Consider the following 22,809-nt stretch of genomic DNA (forward strand, 5'->3'; position numbering starts at 1 on the left):
AAGGGGAACTTCTCGAGCTGCTTTTCAGAAAGTGGCAAGAATGACGGAATGAGTATATTTGAAGCAAAGGAGCGTATTTTAAGTGGGATTAATAGCAATGTGTCTTTTACTGTAATAATTGTTTTTCTAACTTAAACATTCACCATGTATCTCGGTTATACCTCATATACACTTTTAGCCCCTTGCTTAGGAAACGCAAAGCAGCAGAGAATTCCAGGCACTGCGATGAGGACAATGATTGCAATAATGACAATGTATACAATAGCCATGTCATTAACTGGAAGCTAGACTGTGCTAACCTTATGCTGAGTGTTTACAAACAATGTTAAAGCAGGACTTAAAGAAGAACAAGTTTTTCCCAGCCTAGGGCATATGGATTACCCTCCCCGCAGCTGTGACTCCTTGTTCTGGTACAGATAAATTGGCAACTATGATCTATAAACAAAGATTCACAAGGCTTTGTCTTCTTTCAAGGCTAAGTTACAAGGCTGTCACTGCCTGAATGGTTAATTGCTTTTAATTGCTCTGTCTCACTTCTGTAACCTCACCACTCCCCAGATTCTTGGCACCAGAAAGACCATCCCCTTTTGACCAGATGCATAAAATTGGAGCCTTCTCTTTGTTCTGGACTCAGCCTTTGGGCATTAGTCTACCATGCTGGAGTGCACCTAAAATCCTGGAATAAATCCTCCTGTTTCACCAGTTGGTCTCTCCAGTCTCTTGATATTCCACAACATTTCAACTGAATCCTCACAAAACTGTGAGGTGGGTATTAGTACTACCTTCATTTGTAAGATGAGGAAACTGAGGCTCAAAGAGGTCCAACAACTTGCTCCAGGTTTCCATTTAATAGAAAGAAGCAACATTCAGACATGAGCCAAATCTAGATTGATCTAAATGTGTCCCTAACCACTCTGCTACATTGCTTTGTGTGTGTGTAAATCACAAAGATGGGAAAAAATTGCCAGTCTGATCCTTATATGGTCCTTTCTTACTGCTCAAATTTTCTTGGGAATATTTCCCTAAAAACAGGCACTTGAGGTAATATCTCTTCAGAACAGAAATGACTGTAAAAGAATCTTCAGTGCTGTTTGGGCACAGTATCTGAGGGTCCATGCTACTTCTTCCTGCTCAGGACTCTTGCAGTGTGGCCTTGTAGTGCCTTGGTACACTTGGTACTCCTGTCTAGCCTTTATGCTTTTGCCCTTATAATGCCCTCTGCCTGGAATGGCTACCATTTTTTTCCTTTGCCTCCTCCCATCCTCCCCTTCCTTTTTTAAGACTGCCCCACCCTTCAAGGTCTGCTTCAAATATTACTTCTCCTGTAAAGACTTCTATCACCCCCAGGAAATTGTGACCTCTGCTCTGGGCCCTTCCATTATTTTACACCTCTCCCACAGGCACTGCTCTGATGGTGTGTCAACTTGTGCTTCCTCCCTTGCCCCACCTGGTACTCAGTGAAGCAGTTATGGGGAGAGACAGACAGAGAGAGAGAGAGAGAGAGAGAGAGAGAGAGAACCAGGCAGCCACCTCTGACCCTTACTAGCTTCTATCAGCTGGTAAGTCACTTAATGACTGTGATCCTTAGTTTTTTCATCTGTGTAAATAGAAATAATATAAAACCATCCCTCAGATCCTTGTACAGATTAAACTCAATGAAGGTTCTTTAGATATTATAAAGTGTACTGAAAATATAAGTCACTATCATTACATTAATAGTTAATGAATGGAAGAGCTCTTGAATAGTCTAATTGAATGCAGTCTATTTGAGACAGACTGATGTAAAATGTATATGTGACACCATCAGCAGACTCAGAGCTACACAACTAGGTATATGTACAGTACTGTTTAATAGCTCTAATGAGTTGTAGGAATATTAGGGGACATAAACAAGTTGTAATTTTCTAGTTTTCAGAAAAAGAAAAATGCTACTTATACCCAATTTTTCATTTAAAGGCCTGCTACCCTCCTATTCTATCTCCTTTCAAATACTTTTTCTGCATGCACAGTTGGCCTCGTGTGTGTTCACAAATCCAGAGACCTATAGAGACTGAGACACACAAGGAGGCTGAGGAACTGGTCCTACTGCAGAATTTTCAGATGGCCAGAATGGTAAAATCTGGGACAATGTGATAAAATTTAGGCCACAGCACAATTGATGACCCTGACATTTTTTTTTTCTTTTTCCCCACTATAGGCTGTGAACAAAATCTAACTCCAGGCTCAACGGCATGATAAATCTATCAGCCTGCTATACAACAGCAGGAAGGTCTTTCTCCAAAGTGAAATGTTACTTGCTGACAACAACTGATGCTGGACAAAGCCTGGAGAACAGTACAATTAGATTCTATGAGCTGCTAGTGCTAAGCAGTGGATCCCAAGGTCTCTTGACATTATCCAGGGCTCCTGTTTCCTGAAGCACTTTGAGTGCAAATCACAGTCACATTCAACCACAGTGTCCAGCCTAGGGTAGGTGAGTGTTAATTTGGCTTCCTTAAGAAAGTCTGTTTGTTTTTCTCTTTAGCAAGGAGCTCTTTGGGGCTGTCAGAAATTCAGGTGAGTAGACTAGACCAAGGCTCTCCATCCCCTGCAGTGGGAAGAGAACAGGCTCCGCAGAGAATGCTGGCTCTCTCCCTAACTGGTGATGTGGCTTAGAACAAATGATTTAAACTCCTTGGGTCTCAGTTTCTCATCTGTAAAAATAGAAATAAAAATAACCCAGTGCACATGACTGGCAAAGGACAAATAATTACTGGATAGGTTAAAACTGTCAATGGGATTAAATGAGTAGACACAGGTAACACCCAGAGCAGTGCCTGCTTGGTGTGTGAGCTGCTCTGTCACTTTGGGTCAGACCTGCTGTGGGTGGCTGAGAGCAGGGCAGAGGAAACAGCAAAGCCCTACTTTGCTCTGAGTCTCAGGTTTGGGACAAAGTGGCACTTGGGAGCAGGATGGTCTATACAGAGTCAGAAAATATGGTCCTGCTCTACTGCCTACCAGCCATTCTAGCTGCACAAATTATTCAGCGACTGTGAGCCTCAGTTTCTACCTGTGGAAATGTAGTTAATAATTCTAGTTAGTATACAGACTACTAGAGAGGATTGATGGATATGAAACACCTTGCACAAAGGCAAGAATTTATAATGCCCTTGCTTAGTGGAACCTCTCTTGTAAGGGTAGGCAGCCAGGGTCCTTTGCAATCCTTGAGATTTCTGAAATTCTACATTCAAAGCCTTCAGTGACACAGACACCAAGGCCCAGAAAGGGCAAAATGCACAAAAAGACACTTTAAGAGTCACTCTCCTAACACAGGTGCCAAAAATCGCCAGCATTCCGTCTGTCACTCTCTGCCTTTGTGTAGGTACTCCATCCTCCAGAAAGCCATTCCTCTTCTTTTTCAATATTTTACCTGATTTAAAAGCTCCATGTCAGGTGGAAGTTTTATCTGATCTTCCTGGTTCGAATGAATTGCTGTGTCCTTTGTTTTACATCTGGGAACACTTTCATCATCTGCCTATAATTTCTGGGAGCTTCTTACACACCCAGTTCTCCACGAACCTCTGGATGACTCAAAGGCAGCGATGTTACAGCTCAGGACACAATCTAGCAGACAGGCCCAGTGGATGCTTCCACCATTTCAAACCTAAGCAGGGAGAAGCAACCTCCCCTTGATCCCCCCTGCCAGGAAATGTCTGCATACAGGGAGGGCCCTCTGCTATTGAACCTGAGAGGCTTTTAAATCTCTGGGGATGCAGCTGCATGCATTTGATGTCCACTACAAGCTGTACACTGGACTCCATGGACCCTCTGCAGAGGTTCCCTCAAGGAAGCCTCAAAGCACCACTTAGATGTTAATTGACATTTTAGCAAGGAGGAAATCAAGACTGAGACCAATTAAAAACCTGTACAGGGGCTGGAGCGCATGTCTTACTTGGCTTAAAGTCTGCTTTTGCTACAAGACCGAACTGCTGTCCTTAGAAGGATGAAACTGTTTAGTTATGGTTCTGTTGTTTTACTGAAAGGAGGAAGCACTGAGCGGAAGTAAAAAAGTATTGTGTTTTTTATAACCATCTCTGCTCTTACTGGTCCCTCTCCCTCCTGCCCCTCTCTCACTTCCTACAGTGGACAGTAGCTGAGCTCTGTGTCCCCACCTCTGTCCCAAGCCCTAGTGCCCTAAGTATGGCCCTGTCTATAACAACTCCCCCTCCCCAAATGTTAGGTATTTACACAGCCAAGGAACAGTCACCAGGGAACCTGTCTTTCTCTCTCTACTCGTAGGTGCTATTAAATTATGTTATTGCACAGTAATTAGTCTGGGATAAAAATAAGACTTGGGGGATAAATTCTTTCCAAGGGTGCTAAAAATCTATAAAATCAACTGTTAGGGTAAAGCTGTAGAAGGATCAACCCAGATAACAGCTACAGCTACTTCCTGACCCACCTACCCTATTCTGCCCTCCAGGGTCTTTGAAAGGGCCCTAGGCAAGGCCTGAAGCTTTGGGAGAGGGGATCACCCCCTGAAGCCTCTGCTGTATTATACAACATAATGCACTGGTAAATCCTATCCTTTCTTTCTTGAAACATTTCCAAATTCAGGAGCTGCTTGGCCCTCATATTCAAGGTGATTTGTTGGCCAGGGGCAAGAGGAAGACAGATTGCATTTGCTACTAGTTTTCCTGATAAGAATTAGATGCCTGGTAGTCATTTCATCCCTACAACAGCCCGTTATCTATATTCACAGGCCAGGAAACTGAGGCTTAGCAAGAGCAGGGTCCCTGTTTAGTGACATCCCAGTGTAATCAGGAATGGAGGAGGCTCGGAGCCAGGCCTGTCCCCAGGGCAGAATATATTTCAGTGGCCAACTCCATCGTCTGTTTTCTGGCTTTCCCTCCCCCAGTTTCTAGGAGCCATTGTGCACCCTTATACTTGAGACTTTCCATCTTTGATGTCTTTTAGAACTTTGAGCCTTTCTTCTTTCCTTTACCTTTTCCTCCACCCCCTGCCTAGCAACATGTGCTAGTTTTGGTGCCAATATCTTCTCTTCCTTTCTCTCCTTCAACAAACTCATGCTGAACACCCGTGGTAGATAATGCCAGAGCCAGGCACAAGAAGCGGTGGCTATGACAGCACGACGAGAATTGTTTCTGTCCTCATGGAGTTTCAATCTAGTGGTGGTGACAGATATTAGACAATCAAAGTCGCAGTTGTCCAGTTGCAGTCGTGGGAAGCACCACGGGCAATATAAAAGCTTGTAACCATATTCTTGGCTTAGTGTGAGAGGGACAAAGGAATAAGTGATGCTTGAGGGACGCTCTTAAACAATCACTCATCGGGATAAGGGTTAGTAGTTGGCAGGTGGCTCCATCTAGGATGAGGTCCTTTAGCCTCTCTGGGTCTCAGAGCCATTTGTGACTTCAGGATAAAAAACAAACTCCTATGCTGGCAGGACTGTGAGGAAATTGGATGCCGAGCTGAGGGCCTGGAATTCAGTCCTGTCCTTCTGAAGAGGCTCTAGCAGTAAGCAACTGGAACTTTGGGCTGTTAACACCTTGTCACCCAGGAATCTCTCTCAGAGGAACACATTCTCCCCAATACAACCAAAAGGGGAAAACAGGGCAGCGGCACAAAGATGTTCAAAGATGTGCTATTTACAATAGCGAGTAAATGAGAAAGGTAAGAACACATGGATACAGAACCAGAACAGATATAATAAGGCTGCTAAGTTTGACAAGGATGGGAACTGTCATTGTTGAGGATGTCTGCACGAAAAGGTCTGTGATCAAGGTAGAAGGACACGAATGCACATTTGCACCACTGTGCTGTGGCTTTGGCTGTTGTCCCTTTTAAAGGTGAAGTATAGAAAACCCTGTGTTTCCCCTGCTTGGTCTAATATCTTGAATTTTAAATTATACCTTAAAATTTTCTCAAAAACACTTAAATATCTTAGAGCCTGGATGTTATTTAGGTAATTCCTAATTTGAATTCAGTAAATAAATCACTTCTTTGCTTTCTCAAAAGCAGTGCATCAAACTCCCAAGTGGGGAGGAGAAGAGTAGTGAGACTGAGAAGAGGTACCTTTCTGGGACAAAGGATGCACTCTCTCTTTTGATTGCAGTGGAGGTTACACAGCTCTACCAGTCTGTCACCATTCACAGAATGACACACCTAACGTGTTAATTTTCTGAATGTACACCGTATCTCATTAAATCTGATTTAAGATGCAAAATGTCTGGGTCTGGAGGGTGAGGAGGTGTGAAGATGAGAGACAGGCCAGAGTAATGGCTTGAGTCTGGATCCTAATGATAGACCCTAGGGGGACAAGGCAGAGCCCTGCACGTTGCTGTTGGCAAAGGAGTTCTGAAAAGTGTGAGGTTGGCATCATCCATCTCCTGTCAGATTCTCTCTCTATCCTTCTACACTGGGCTCTGCACACTGCACATGTGGTCTGAATCAATGGGTTTCCTCGGATCCTGGTTGCTGGTTGGCTTCCACCAAGGGGAGGAGAAGGGAAGTCTGGAGATCTGCTCTCTCCCTCTATCACCTCCGTTACTCTGCTGAAGACCACAGTTCCTTCGAAGCAGCCCTGTCTGCTGTCTCCCTTCTTGAGCTCCTGGCAAGTGTTCCTTCCCCTTGTATCTTACCCTGGAATATGTCCTTAGCCTGAGGTAATGCTGCTCCTTGACATCTGCCTTCAACTTTGTAATTAGCTTCTTTATAGCACTCTTCTCAAACTAACAACAAAGGAACAACCAAACACAAATAAGCAAGCAAATCTAACAACCTACTTCCTAATAAGTCCATTGCTTGGAAGATTGCTACCAAATTCTTCTACTGGGGGCAACTCAGTGGAAATTTTTCTTTGGTGTTGGGCTGAAGCATGTCGAATGACTCATAATTCCACCTAATCTTTTGTTTGTTCATTCTTATTCCTACACTTGCCCAAGTGGCAGAATTAATACTGGCAGAGGGATGACATAGATAAAGCATGAGTCCATAGAGTCTGAATATTTAGTACCCATCCCCTTAGTCCAGACATTGGTTTCCCCTCTCCTCCATGAAAGCCTACTCCACACAGGCAGCTGTCTGGTCAGAAAAGCCTGTTCCCCCAAGAGCCAGCTTTGGTTTTGCCATCTCTTTTACCCCTCAGGCCTGGCTCTGATCCCTGGCCCCCCACTCTCCATTGAGTCTGCCCCCTTTCCCCAATGGCAGCATTTCAGGCAACCGCGGACAGCCATGTTGGTCTCTAAGTTTTCCTTTTGAGGATCTGGGAGGTATCTGTCTGGGTTCTGTTACAAAGAGCACAAGGGGTGTGTGTGTGTGTGTGTGTGTGTGTGTGTGTGTGTGTGTGTGTACATGATTAGCAATTCCTACAGAGCAGCGAGAAGGAATCAGTACAAAGAGCAACAGGTTTGTGCTTATAAATGACATTTGAGATCCTATCACTAGATGAACTAAACTAGTGGAATGGGTGGGAAGGCTTACAAATCACTCTGACTTCCAGTGTTAATTCTTTTTTTTTAACTTACGTCATGTTCATTTCACCTGCACCCAAGCCCTGGGACACAAACTGTACATTTCAGCCATCATACTTTGTTCATATCATTTTTTTGCCAAGACTTCCCTTGACAGCCTTAACCATCTTGTAGTCATTTATTTAACCAAGCCTTATTGAATAAACACAGCTACCCAGTGCCAGGCTTTGTGTAAGGGCTTGAGTATGTGGCAGAGAGCAACACATTAGGACATGGGGGAGTGATGGTACCCCTAAGGGGATGGGAAGTCTAATAGCCTTTCTAATTGGATCACTGCCATACTGGAGTCCAGTCCGCACAGTTTGCAGGGTAACATGTCAGAGATCTTGGAAGAGCCTGCATGATTCTCTGCAAAACACATATAATGCCCAAGATCACTTCTACTAATTCCCAGAAAGCTTTAAGAACTGGATGACCCAGGCCCTACCTGATCAAGCACTGCAATAACATGCCACCAAGCAAAGCTCTCTAACAGCTGCCTTTTGAAGAGCAGGAATTAAGCTTAGCAGCACTCTCCCTTATAAACTAAAGCACCACCACTTCACCCAAGGGTTCTGATTGTATTGCACTATATTTTATGCAGTTCACAATCAGCTTCTGGTAGGAGTGAAAAATATGACCTAATTTAAAATATTCCCTCATTGCTTGTGAGCATGGTGCAATGTTCTACTGCAATTATCTATAAGGCTGCTGCAGCTCATGTTTGTGACTGTGCCCTCCACACTCTGGTGCAGTTGCCTGCAGTTAAGGAAGACAGACAGGGAAGAAGTGTATAGGATCATCTGCCCCTATCATATTCTGGGTTGACATAACTGAGACCAGTGAAGTGGTAATGCCAGTCTTTCGAGGACACTGGCACTACCACCTTATGAAAGTAATTTAGTTATCCTTCCTGCTTTGCAGATGGAGGAACCAAGGCTCAAAACTATAACATGTTGGAGAGTGACCAGGCCAGACCCTGAATCCTGCCTTCTTCCCCATGTAAGCACCCTACTACCTCAGAGAAACTGCTATAAATGGAGATCCTGCCCTACATAGTGAGCCTGGACCTGGGAAGGAAAATCTAGCATCCCAGGTCAATCTGGGCCTTCACTGAAATGTAAAGCCACTTCCAGTTTTCGTGTTAATAATAATAATAAGCCCTTTTCAGCTCCTATTCCAAAGGCCTATCCAGCCAGACAGGTGCTTGAAGAATCCTCAAGATATAAATCAGCAGCTCTTCCATGGCACTCAGTGCCTGCCTTTTACAGAGGCTCAGAATGCAAAGGAAGCTGTCAGTTTCATCTGAATAGAAGCAACTGTCAGTGAAACAAAATCAACTTTTGTCCTACTTAAAGAAATGATGTGAGGTGCTTTTTAGGTGATGATTCATCTTGCAGTCACTCCCCTGAAACAGCCAGACGTTCCTACAAATGGTTTCTGACAGGTCCCCTGGTTGCTCTGTCAGCTGCTCTTGTGACTAATGTAGGATGGGAAGCCACTGGCGATTCAGCAAGATAGGCCTGGTCCAAGTCCTTGCTCAGGAGTCGCTAATGTTCTGACACAGGATGCAGTAACACTAATAACACTGCTACTACCGGCAGCATTTTACCAGGTGTTAACTCTGTGCCAGGCAGTGGTTTAGATACTTTATATACACAAATTATCTCACTGGAATTTTACAACTGCTAGTATTTTCATTTTATGTCAGGGGAAACTGAGGTTCAGGGAGATTGTACAGATTATCTAATATCACAGAGCTTGCACATACCAGAGCTGAGATCTGAAAGCAGCCTGCTAATTTCAGAACCCAGGCTTTCATTAAAGTTATTACCCTAGTTTCCCCTGCTGTAAGGAGGGCATGCCCATCATTCTAGCTACATCTGTTATAAGGAAAGTAGAGATTGAGGGTCAGAGAGTTTAAGAAACATTTTAAATTGACATGGTGAGCAAGGGGTAGAACTAGAATCTGAAGTGAGGTCTTGTGATTCCTCATTATCTGCTGAAGGTTGGGACCTACAGCACTGGCTGAAAGCATGGCTCCTGAAATCCTAAGTCTTGGATGAAACCCAGTGATGTCAATTACTGGCTTGTGAACCTGGTGAGTGGTCCCCTCCTCTGAGCTTTTGTTTCCTCGGGGAGAAAATACAGAAAATAATAACTATCCTCAGAATCATTGTGAGGGTCCCGAGGGATGACACATATCATGGACTTGGCCCAATGCTAAGCACATAGTCAAAATTACCACACTTGCCAAAGGTGGGGGGGGGACAACCAAAAAACCCCTCAAACAAACAAACAAAAAACAAATATTAGAAGGGAAATTTCAACAGAGTCTTTGTAAACACCTTTCCCCTGAAAATGTCTTAGAAACAAGAATATGCTATAAAATACAGCGCAAATGCCATGGTTTTACACATTTCATGCTTTGACCTAAAACTAGCCTGCCCCTCTCATCATTTTCCCTTAGTGTTCTTCTAATGGATTTCTTCAGAAAAGGAGAGGCAGGGTACTCAAACGGAGACTAACAAGACCTGAAAATCTTAACAGGAGAATCAGAATGTAACAGTAAAAGTCATCCTTGATGTCGCCTCTCTGACTGGGCATCCTTTGGACATAAAAATTCACATTTTCTCTTGGACTAGAGATCTCTCAGGTCTGAGAGGGTTCTTCCTAGGTTTCCAGGTCAGGCCAGGCCAAATGACTCAGGTGGGCAAGGAGGAGCCACAGACAGCAAGGCCCTAAGTGTTGCTGTACTGCAGTCTTTTTGGGTGGCTAATGCTGACTGAAATTTCTCTATTTTCCTACGAAAATACCACTAAACATCTCCTCAAATGAAAGGTCACTGGCTGCTCATTTCTCATGGACACTTCCCAACTAAGAAAGTGAACATCAAATGGAGCTGTCAGGATTACCATCCACATATGGCAGCCCTGGGAAGACACCAGCAAACAAACAAAAAAATTCTTTTCTATCCTGTTTCTCTGCCTCTCCTTCTGCTCATGAGGTGATGAAATTCTTATCTGGAACTTGATAGGATGTAGAAAATAATTACAAATGAAAAGGTTATTCATAATTTTTAAATGAGTTAATTAGTAAACCCAGTCAGACTCACTCATTACAGTAATTAATAATTGATTATACTTGAAATTAAACACAATTTTTCATCAAAAATCTAATTAAATATCTGTGCTTTTGCCTGTTGATTAGATCAGTTGGTTTGCTGGAAAAGAGTCTTTGTTAAGGATATTTGTGCTTGGCTGAGACAATTAATTTGATTTTTAATAATTGATGGTTCCATACAAGTCAGTCATCACAGCCTGTAATTACGGCCAAGCAACAAGATGCTGGGTTCTTGCCCTCAGCAGCTGGTACAGACCAGGCACCAAGGCCGTCTCCTAGGCTCTGGAAGGAAAGATGCATGGTTCCCGCACCTGCAGTGTGTTCACCTGCACCGCTCACTGCAGCCTCACAGACATCCTCCCTCGCAAGACGGCCAGGCTTATTTCCTAGAAGATCTGACTTCGCTGGGAGTTTCTTGAGGAAGAACAGCTGCACATGGCAGGGCTGAGCAGGGATCCAGGGCTTGTTAGACAGTGAGGCCAAGTTGTTCCCTAATCCTCTGCTGCACAACCAGTGACAAATGGTGTGATCCTTAGGGTCCAGTCTTAAGGTTTCTAAACTGACAAAATTTAATCTGATGGAGACCTCTGTTCTTGGCAAGGACACACCATCAATGAGCTGACCCCTCTATTAAGACTTAAATTCTCCTTGTTTGACCCTCCATCTGCCCTCTCCCCTCCACCTCTGTGTTATCACGGTCTTAGCTGCAGCCACCAGCCTTTCCTAATTCATTTACTGGAAGTTTCCTAACAGCTCTGCCTTCTGCTCTACCCTTAACTTTCTAAAATAGTCTATGTCCTATCACTGCCTACAACTTTCAATGCCTCCCCAGCTGCCTCCCCAGTGAGGTGCTCAGCGTGGCACCAAGTGATCTTCACAAGCTGACTAAACATTTCCACATGGGCTCCAGTGGTACACCTTAAGCCCTCGGATGCTTCAAGTGAACATTTCTTCACCTGTGGTCCCCTTGATTTGAAATACCCTTCCTGCATGCCTACTTCTGGCTAACTCCTACTTTCAGATTCAGTGTAAACATCACTTTTTTCCCCCTAGCAGTAATTTTTAATATATTTTTATTGGCACATTTTAGATATACAATACAGTTACATTCATCATTGGGATCTTGTAACTTTACATGATGCATCTTGGTTCTTATTTTTTCCCCATTCCCCTGCCCTCCCTTCATGCCCTCCATCCTTCCCTATTTACAAAGACTTTGTTTCTACTTTTTCCTTTCCTCTTATTTTTTCTCTTTCCTTTCTACCTTTCCCCCACCACCACATGCCCTATACCCCCAGACCCTCTCCTCTCATCACAAAAGATTAATTACACATTTTGACCCCCACTACACCTTCAGTTCACCACACCAGAGAGGCCACACGGTATCCACACGTGTGTCCCACCAATCTCACCCAAGAGTATGTCCTCAGTGTGCACCCTCCCAGCCATAAATGTCTCCAGTTTCTTGTCCTCAATAGCTGAGCAATACTCCATCTTATAAAACACACACACACACACACACACACACACACACACACACACACACACACACATACTTTCTTTATCCAGTCTCCAGGTGATGGGCAATTGGGCGGTTTCCAAGTTCTAGCTATCATAAATTGTGCCGCTATAAAAATGGTTGAGCATATATAGCTGTGGAATGATTCTTTTAATTCTTCCGGGAAGATACCCTAGTAGGGGAATAGCTGGGTCAAATGGGACCTCTAATCCTAGTTTAAACATCACTTTCTTAAGAAACCTTCCCCAGTTTTCCTGGCTCACGCTGGGCATTCCCACAGCCCCTGAGCTGCTATGAAAATCAGTCACCCATTTAGATTTAGATTTACCTGCTAACATGACCATCTCTTTTCTAAGCTATGAACACCTTGAGGGGAGGGACCATGTCTTTAACCTCAGCACTTAGCAGAATCCCTGGCTCAAGGGGATACTCTGTAAGGCTTGCTGACGAAAAACTATGATTTACAAAATTATTGAAGATTCAAAGACTGTCAGGGTTGGAAGGAAAATTAAAGTTCACTCAATAAAAAAACCTTAGTACCTGAACCCTATTCTTGCTAAGTTGTCAGTGAGCTCTTTTGTATTCTTCTTATGACAGGGAGCTCACTACTTTTCACAAGTAGTCCCTGTCTTTGGATAGATGAAGACTGATCACATATTCTTATTAAATGGGAGGGGAAGAAGCCCATGGGATAGAAAATAGGTTTTTTAAAAAAACTATATGAAGATTTGTTCTTTCTCTCTAAACTAGGCTACTTGGTAAAAAGCTCAGTGCTTCAGTGCTAGATGAGTTGTAAATGTCTTTGCTCTTAAAAACTGACAGTTTCTGTTTAAAGGTCTACTCACTTAGGGAATACTATAATGCCAGGAAAAAGTAAGGGTTATGTCAGCGGATGGTGGATTTACAGCACTGATATTGACAGAAGAAATTTTCACCAGGTGATTGCTCATAAGTTTCATAACACTTACCCATAACCCAGTCTACATAAATGAGCCTGGGTACTCCTGACCTCTCCCCTAGTTTGGTTATTCCTTTCATCCAGGGATGGCAAATAGTGGTAAGTGATCTATATTCTCCACGTCCGTGACCACAACAGATATCACTAATCAGTCGCAGAATCTCTCTTCTATTGAGTCTATAGCCTCAAGATCCTCCTCAACATAACTTTCTAGACAACAATGACCAATCAGTTAGATGGAGCTATGTAATTCTTTGAGCCTACAGTCACAGGGAGAAAAGAGACTGGACTTGTTAGGCAAGGCTTTTTGTAGCTTGAGACATAAGTTTTTCCCTATTTGCAGGACTGTCGCCTACCTGATTACTTGTTTTGATAAAATTCAAGAATCTTGAGATGAAAGTGAGAAATCCCCATCCATATTCAAAGCACTTGTTTACTTCCTGAACAAGAGATGGCCAGTGCTCTGTTAAACATGCCTAAAGGGAACACTTCCTCCCTCTCCAGACTAGTTCCCTCTTTCATCCACAATGACTGCTTTGTTGGCACAAAGGTTTATTTATTTTTTTTTCCACACTGCGCAGCACTTTGCTTTTCTCTGGCTTCTGTCAGTTAGATCTACTATTTATTGGGTTATACTTTTTTTTAAAAAAAAAAAATCCCATTTGCTTACAGGATTATCTCTGAATTCCTTAGCAGGGTTTCAAAGCCTTTACTGGCTGGCCCTACCTACCTTATGTCTTGGAATTACAGAACCTTAAGGTTGGGAAGGACACCAAGAGCTAAGCCAAGCTCCCTTCGGATACCTTTATAATCTAGCTGCATTTCCCAGAGGCTGCAGACTCTACACAGCGTGCATACATCTCTCCAGATTAATCACTCGCTTGGGAGAAGACCCAAGATGGAGGTCAGAACTAAGAAACCAGATTATGTGAAAAATACATCCAAAGAGTGCAGAAAGGGAGCCATCTGTTGGAGCAAGGCAGTGGGCCACAAGGAGGTTCTGATACCATGCATGTGCCTTAAGGTCAGGTAAGCTGTCTCTGGGATTCTTTCAGCAACTCTATTTGCTTATGGGGCCCCGCTGCTCCTCAGTCAGGATTCTCTGGTTTTCTGACCCTGGATTCAATTCCATATTGTGGCTTCTGCAGTACCCTTGGACTGACCCTCACCACTAGACATGCTTTCCTGGCAGTGCCCCTCCAACCTCAAGGCACTTCGCCTCCTTTTTTGCTTTTCACTGCAGCTAAATGTGGTGCCAGTAGGGGAGGCCTGCTTACTGTCCAGCCTCTCCAACTTGTCACTTCATCTGTAGTGGATTGCATCTGTGACACTCATGGCACAGATCCCCCCATATTAGTCTAACTCTACGCTTATGCCCCAATGCCAGGCATCCAGCATAACCACAGATTGTAGATTCCTTCTTGGGCTAAGTGCGGGGAGGGAGGAAGGAAGAAAGGCTCCAGAGAGCTGGCCCTGATTGGTCTGGGGTGTACAGCCATCTAACTCCCCGGCTCATGCAGCATACTGTGACTGCTGTGCTGGAGAGGAGTCCTCAGTGCCCATAGGTGTCTTGGTAGCTGCTCTCTGGACCAAAGGGAAGCCAACGGGAGTTGGGGTGAGGGTGAGGCTTACCCACAAAGTATGCCAGCAGGATGATAAGGGTGGCCGAGATGATGATGGCACTCAGGGCTGCGCATTTCCAGTTGCAGTACTTGGAGGGCTTCTTGAGGTTAAAGGTTGGCCGGGCGAAGGTGCTGCGGGGCAGGGGCCGGGGTGGAGGTGAATACACGGTGCTAGACGTCAGGGGGTACCCTGGGGATGTGGTGCAGAAGAGTGGGGAGGTGCCTCCGGGCTTGAAAAGGAAGTGCCTGTGGAAGGAGAGAGGCAGGAAGGGTCAGGACTGGCTGGCTGACCAGGCACCAGGACCAACCTGCAGGACAGAGGCAGCAGAAGAAGCATGCAGAGGAGCCTGGAGAGAGGAGAAAGAGTCACCGCAGAGAAGACAGTAGGGACGGCAAGAGGAGAGTCACAGACCAGACCACAAAATGGGGCACAAGGAGACGTATTTCCACAGAACACGAATGGGACAGCCTTTCCCACAGGAGAACCCACCCAAGCCAAGGCAGATGGTGTCTCCTACTTGACAGAGGCTTGTGGGTGTGTCTAAGGGAATAAACTACCTGTTCTTTGAAGTTACTACAGTGAGTTGGAAAGTGTCTAAAATCCACCTGTCCCTTGGAGACAACTGGGACCTAACATTTGACTTCTTTCTCCAATATCTGCATTACCAGTTTACCTTGGTTAAGGATTAGACTGTTTTTGCTATTATTATTTGTTTTTTGAGACAGGATCTCACTAAACATCTCAGGCTAGCCCTGAATTTGTAATCCTCCTGCCTTAGCCTCTCAAGTGCTGGGATTACAGGAATGTGCTACCATATCCAGTTAGAGTATTCTTTTTTTGAAAGGAGGTTTTGTTGGGATGGAAGTCAAGAGACCATCACAAGTTGAACCCAAGGCCAAGAGTTCTTTTGTGGCTGCTACAACTGCCTGCAAAGCACTCTTCTCAGAAACCAGGCTGCTTCTTTCCAAGAGCCAGGTGAGAGCTGGGTAGCAGGACAGCCAGGCAGCTGCATCCTACAGCCTAGCTGCAGACCTGAGGGCAGCAAGGATGGTCAAAGCACATGGTTGTGGCCAAATCAGGTGTCAAGAAGTCCTCCACACCTTGGCTTTAACCATGGCCATGTGAGGACCTGCACACAGTTTGGATATGAGGTGCATTGGCTGCACTGTATAACTCTGGAAGTCTTAAGGTAAACCCACCCCTGGTGGGTACAAGATGATTTAGGCCATAGAATACACATTCAGGGCCAGAATACATACAATGCAGACTGCTGCATAAAAATTGCTACATGAGATGGTTTTCAGAATGGTGAAGGCAGCCAATGGGATGCTGAGAGCTTGCATATTAACAAGACTGATGTTAATATGCTAGGGACAGGATATTCCTAGGACAAACTGTTGCAAGTTGGACATGGACTTGGGGATGGGCATGCAACATGGCATCACTTCCCCCAGGAGATCCCAGGAAAATGTCTCAGGGTCTGCATGCAAATGCAGGAGCCACGGGGACAGAACACACACAGAGGAGGAGCATGGGGATGTCACCTACCCGTCACTGTAAGCCCCATCATGGCGGGAGGCGCTGAGAATGTCCATCTCAATGAGGTTGTCCTGCAATGTCCCTAGGAATGGCTGCTTGCTTAGGTTTCTACACACACATGGAGACATGAATGAAGCAATGAGTCATGCATCGATGAAGGAGGGATATAGAGAAACAAAGTGGCTGTTTGGTGCAGCTGTGCATGAGACCAGCAGGACACAGGCTCCAGGCAATGGGTCAGTGGGCAAGCCACATGTGCAAGGGGTATGCTTGGCACACAGCATCCAGAGGGAGTATTCTCTATACAAACCCGAATGTCTGGCAGATGTGTGCATTAAATCACAGCTCTCATTGAGGACTGACATGTGTCCAGCATTGAATTAAGCAAATTACGTCCGTTCGCCCAAATCTTCCAAATAGGCTACACAAGGAAGGCAGTGTTATCCCTATTTCACAGATGATAAGACTGAAGTATGAGCAGTACCAGGATTTATCAAGGCCACCAGCAAGCAGGGCTCAAAGCAAGAGTCTGGGCTCAGGTTTGCCTGGATCCACATTCTGTGCTTTCTCCTCTACTTACTGCTTAAACTGTAGCCAGAGATGGCTATCTGGCTTGTCTAAAGAAACAAGAAAGCCAAGCATTTTTGGCCATCATCTTCTAAAGCAGTTGTTCTCAATTCCGTTGAGCGAGCAACAGAACTGTCTGGAGAGATCCAACACCAGTGGGTTGGGGATGGGCCTAAGAATCTGTTTTTTTCTCTGGCCTCCAGGGTGATGCTGAGTACGGTTGGAATCTCCTGTCCTTTAGCTGTGTGGGGATCTGGGTGAGAAATGATTAGCAAGGATGGCACCCCACCAAAGACACAGGGGATGCTCTTTGTCCCCTGAGATAGCATTTTGTGACTTCAACTAAATCTAACCCAGAATGAAGAAGCCACACTGGCCTGTTTTGTATTGAACCATGCCTGCAAAGCACTGTCATGTGCACTCAGGTGATCTGGCTCCTGTTTCCTGCTAATCTCAAGACTGCTGCCACTCCCTATGAGATCCTGCAGTGGATAATCTCTAACAAGCTATTGAGCATTGGCCTGCTGCACGCACCTGATTGCTAGCTTTGGTTCCCAGCATGCCAGGGACTTTTCTTCTGACTCTAACAGGTCTTGAGAACACGTATCCCAACTCACATCCTTTTTTGTCACCTTCTTGCTGTGAGACTTTGAGTAAAAAACTGAACCTCTTCTAATCTTACTTGCTTCTGGAAAATGGGGATTACAGTACTAAGCTCATCAGGTTACTGTGAGGATCAACTGGGACAATGATGGATGAATTTTTAAGAGTTACACAAATAAGACAGAAATGCTAATGTAAAACACAATAGCTCCCATCTACCCCATATCGGCCATGTATTATTTACTACTCTAGGAGTTCTGCAACTGTTTAGTTTGAAACTTATTCCTTAAACCACCCTACAATGTCAGTATGCCATTTCTACCTTGTAGGCTGGCAAAGCAAAGCCCTGAGGAACAACTTTTCTGAGGCTTTATTAGGCAGTAAAGACAGCAGAGCTGGCATGGGAACCTCAGCTTGTCGCCCTCTCTGCTTCAGAACCTCGTTTCATTCTGCACAGCCTGTGACTATCACTCACCGGCCAGCCTCAAAGACCAAACCCCATTTTATTAACATCTCTGGGGATGCTGAGAACAGAAGAGAGCAGCTTATGGCTGGGACCATTGCGTACTAAGTGGTGGCAGGACCTTCCCTTTGGATGGGTCCTGGACCATAGCCTAGGCAGGAGGTGGTGTTCAGGGCCCTGAGTCCCCCATAGCACTGGGAGGAGCTGCAGGGTATGGAGATCAGAGCGACTTCATTTCTATCTGCAGGCAGGTAGCCCTGCAGATGAGAGGCCAGGTGGCCCGATGGGAAGCATGCAAGCCCTGGGGTCAGATACATCTGGGTTCAGGTCCTGGATCCATCACCTGCCAGGGCAGGTGAGTCAATTACTCTGAGCATCCATAAAATGGGATAACTGGTCACCCTGAAGAACCTAAAGTGTGATTCGGATCATATCACTTCTTTGCTCTCAATCCTCCCTCATCCTTAACAGGGCCCACAAGATCTTGTAAGATCTGGCTCCCTACCGTGTCTCAAACCTCATTTGCTATGCTACACATACACCGGCCTCTTCGGTATTTAAAACAAAGTAAGCCTTTGCTTTCATCTGCCTGAATTGTCCTTCTGCAAATGTCTGCATGGATCATCTCCCCACCCTGACTAGAGGAGCTCTCACTCCACTCTTCCCATCACTTTCAGGCCTTTTGCATTGGTTTAGCTTTCACACACACACACACACACACACACACACACACACACACACACAGAGTCAAGTCATGTGGAGAAAAATAAGGCAGTGAGGCAGGTCAGCAAGTGATGATGGGGAAGCAATAAACACATATGTTTATCTGCTCACTGTGTCTCTTCCTAATGCAATTCAAGTTCTACCAGCTGGGAGTCTTATATACCTTGTTCACTGCTATGTGCTCAGAGTCTTGCAGTATGCCTGCTACATAGCAGTGGGAACTAAATGTGCACTGAATATTGCTGGATTCAGGATATACCAGGGAGCCCCACCTTGAACAGAGCAGGTACACGGTCAGTCCTTAACTGAAGATGGTAGAGGGTGGTGTTCACTATTATTTCCTACACTACCCTACATTTCAAGAGGGATGTGCAGTCTCTCTATAGCTTATAGGGCCCAGTAGTGAGCAGGCCTTGCCCATCCTTGCCTGCAGAGTCCAGGGAAGAGTTCATGCTGCTTCCCTCGGCCACCTGGGGGTTTGTTTTGCATCCCTAGGCTACCTCTGCTCCAGTGAAGTACATGTCTGTACTTCAATAAATAAATAAATTCAGAGGAAAAAAGGCACAAAGGATAAAGATCAACATGTTAACAGTGGGAAATCTTCAAGTACCTGGATTAAGTGATTTTTATTTTAACTTTCATAAATTAAAAAGAATCAGTTTTTTAAAAGGAAGCTGACAATTATTTCCTAAAAGTATAGATTTGCTAGGATAAGGGAAGGGGTAACACCCAGAATAAAGGATTTCCAAAGCAATAGGGAGGGGTTGGGGATTTAGTTCAGTAGCACCAAACCTGCCTCACAAGTGCAAGGTCCTGAGTTCAATCCCCAGTACTAAAAAAAGGAAACTAAAGCAATAGGGCACCAGTGAAAGAGGTTCTCCTCAGATGCTAATTGTTTAAGTCATAGGGAATTTGGGGGAGGTGAGCACACATGCTGAAAATGATGGATATTTAGAACATCTCTACTGCCTTGAAATGGCCTTATTCTGTACTTGTAAAGCTTAGTTTAGTTCTGGGTCAAATATTTTGCCTCATTTCATTGACAAAGAAATTGTGGCCCAGAGACAAAGAGAGAGCTTTGCCTTGCTCCCATACCCACAGTAAGTCAGTGGCAGAGCTAAACTAAACCCAGGCACTGTGATTCCAGCTCAAGACTCCACATTCTGAGAATCCAGTTTTCCTGACACAAGGAATTCTGTAAGGATTTCTCCCCAGGAACCTACAGCGGCTGAGGCCACCTTGGGTCATGGCCTTCTGTGGTCTCTACCTACTGCTCGGAGCTGAAGTATCTGATCCTCACAGCACTGGGTGTCATTACCTCATTTCACAGATATGAAAACTGAGGCCCATCTAGGCCAAACGATGGTCCAGGGTCATATGGCAAAGAAAAGTCATGGAGAGGACTTAAACCAGATCTCTCCGACCTCAAAGACCCAGCTGTATCTCAGGAAAGGGCTCACTGGGTTAAGAGATGAACTGCAGCCAAGCACTGCACTGATCTCTGTTTTCACAGAGAAGAGGGGACTAGACCCGAAGCTGCCTGAAGATGGGTCTTCCAGGCCCACCTGTGTGAACTTGGCAAGGGAGTCCCAGGAGCTGCAGGAGCAGTGGGTCTTTGGGACTGCCCTGCTAAACAGCACATCTAACAATAAGCCTGCTATGCTATGCTTCTGCCCACAGAGCCCAGGGACAGGCAGGACCACATCAGATTCTCCCAACCACTTAGTGGGGCAGGACAGGCAGAGGGCATGTGTATTTGCTAGCTGAGATCCCCAAAGTGTAGGGGTTAATGATCATGCAAAGAACACACAGGCATGGAGCTGGCAACTGAAGAAATGAAGAAACACATGAACCTAGATGTTCAGGCCACAGTGATCTCTCTAGAAGGCCAGTCCCTTAATGCCTCTCTCTAATTTAAAAGCTGTTGACAGCTACCCCCCACTGCCCTTGCATCCACAGGGACAAGTGCAGTCTTTTCATGTGACTCAAGACCCTGCGATGCCCAGGTCCTTTCCTCTACTGCTCACGAATCTATACCTGCTTCAACCCACTGTGTGCCATCTTTCTAAAATGCCATGTTCCCTCCTGGCTCTGTGCCTTTGCCCAACTGTCCTGCAGCTCAGAATTGTTTTTTCCTCTGAAAACGCCTACCAACAGATGTCCTGAGAAGCTACTTTAATAATCAGGAAGTTGGTATCAGACAGTGGATGGGTAAAATGGCTCCAGAGCCACCCAATCTGAGCATGCCAATCCTACCAACTGCTTAGCTGTGGGATCTTAACTTTCCTGTGGCATAGCTCCTCCATCTCTAAAATGGGGTGCTAAAAAGATTACCCACTTATGCAGAACAGAGTAAAGATGCAGCCCTGACTTCGATGAGCATCTGCTTACCAGGCCAGCTCTAGGCTGGCATCTCTGAGCTTGGGTTTCAGAAGAGTGACACCATGAACTGCCAAGAGTGGATGACTCAACGTGCTTCAATAACTGGGGAAATAGCATGGTTTCTGCTGAACACCTGCTTGTCTTCTGGGAGTCTGGAATGTGGGTATGTGCCAGGTAGAGAATGCCCATGTGATCATCCCCCAGTAAAAACCCTTGGCACTGAGCCTCTAATGAGCTTCCATGATTGGCAGAATTTCACATATTACTGCACCCAGTTGCTTGGGGAGTTAAATGTGCTTGTTCTGTGGGAATCCACTGAGTGAAGAATGCTGAAACCTTGGGCCTGGTTTAAAGTCCCAGCCTTCTCCCTGTGTACCACCTTTCTTTTGCTGATTTTGCATTGTGTCCTTTCTCTGAAATAGATCTGAGTCATTAGTATGATTATATGTAGGATCCCATGAGGTCAAGCAGGAAATAATCAAACCCGAGAGTGGTCTTGGGGAGCACTGTGAGGGTTAAAGCATAAAGTACTTAGAACAGCACCTAGCTGTTCCCAGTAAGGGCCTGAGTGTTTGCTGACTGCTACCCAATTCCCCCAAGTAGAGAGGACCACACTGCCTCCACTTAAGAGTGCTGGCTCCATCAGAGCACCATCTGCAGTGTCTGTGTTCATTTCCCCAGTCTGCCTCCCTCACAGTAAGACTGTGAGCTTCTTATGTGGCAGTGGGCTTTGTCTCATGCTTGTCTTTGACTGAATCACCAAATGACAAGGACCACTCTCCATCCCAGCTCTGCAATGCTCAGGGGTCAGTCTGGCCCACTAGAAGGGACTTCTGCCATTCTGAGAACCACACTAACCTTTGCCTAAAGAAATGTGGTAACCCCTGTCCCTGAAGGTAGACAAGTTGTTCCTCTAATTCAGTATGACCACAAAGTGGGTCCCGTGCTTCCAAACTAGGCCTTAGACCAGCTGGGCTAGAGCACAGGTCTGGCTGCCTTCTGCTCTGGCTTCCCTTTCCTCCAACAGAAGCCTTAATCAGATAGTCCCCATGAAATCAATTAAGTGTGTGATGCTGCAGAGTGGAAAAGCAGAGGATCAGGGTTTGGGGACCCTGAACGCATGGCTCCCAGAAGAACAGATCACAGATACACCTGCTGGGCTTCAAACTACTTAATCTATGGAGTTCAAATAGACCTCGGCTCCTCCCTGGGGGATGCAGTTAACCTTGGAGACTGCCAGAGAAACAGTGGATGCAGGGAACAGAGCAGGTCTACCAAAGCCCTCTCTCCCCTCCATCCTTCTGCCAGCCTTTCTTTTTCTGCCAGCATGAAATATAATCCCCTCTGGTCATTCTACAAGCTGTTATGGTATTTGCTTAGTTATTTACTTCAGACTCTAAACGTGGGCTGAGACTGATAATTAGGGAAGGGCCTGTGACTATTTCTCTGGCACCAAGAGGCTCCTCTTCTCATGCGTTTGGCTGAAGGTGTTGAACACAACTATCTCAGGGAGGACCTGTTCTCTTAGGCCTTTAGGCCTCTGCTCAGACTGTGCCTGTCTCAGGCCCTCTCAACTTCCCTTCTGGCACCTGAATGATTCCCGACTCCTCTTTAGCTCAGTCACTCCTGATTCTTCTTTAGCTCAGTCCCAGAATACCAGGGCCACTGGGAAACTGTTCCTTTTTCCCCATTCAACTCTCCAGTAAGTATATTTATTCATCCAATTTTTTGATTATTCATTCATTTTGCTTGTATATTAATATTAATCAAACACCCATCATGCTGTGGCAACATGTGG

General features: G+C 45.3%; 1 protein-coding gene across 1 annotated transcript in view; it reads right to left on the reverse strand.

Annotated features, from left to right (window-relative positions):
- The window catches only part of Tenm4 (teneurin transmembrane protein 4), a 724,757-nt gene that overhangs the window by 215,781 nt on the left and 486,167 nt on the right, over window positions 1–22,809 (reverse strand). Inside the window, exons 8-9 of the mRNA XM_033763938.1 lie at window positions 16,283–16,381; window positions 14,744–14,979 (exon numbers count right to left, since the gene is read on the reverse strand). Coding sequence (XP_033619829.1) covers window positions 14,744–14,979; window positions 16,283–16,381 — 335 coding nt within the window. The remainder of the gene's footprint in view (window positions 1–14,743; window positions 14,980–16,282; window positions 16,382–22,809) is intronic.

The sequence above is a fragment of the Fukomys damarensis genome, unplaced genomic scaffold, assembly GCF_012274545.1.
Source record: "Fukomys damarensis isolate Sample0158 unplaced genomic scaffold, DMR_v1.0_HiC HiC_scaffold_16, whole genome shotgun sequence".
In the NCBI taxonomy this organism is placed as follows: Eukaryota; Metazoa; Chordata; class Mammalia; order Rodentia; family Bathyergidae; genus Fukomys; species Fukomys damarensis.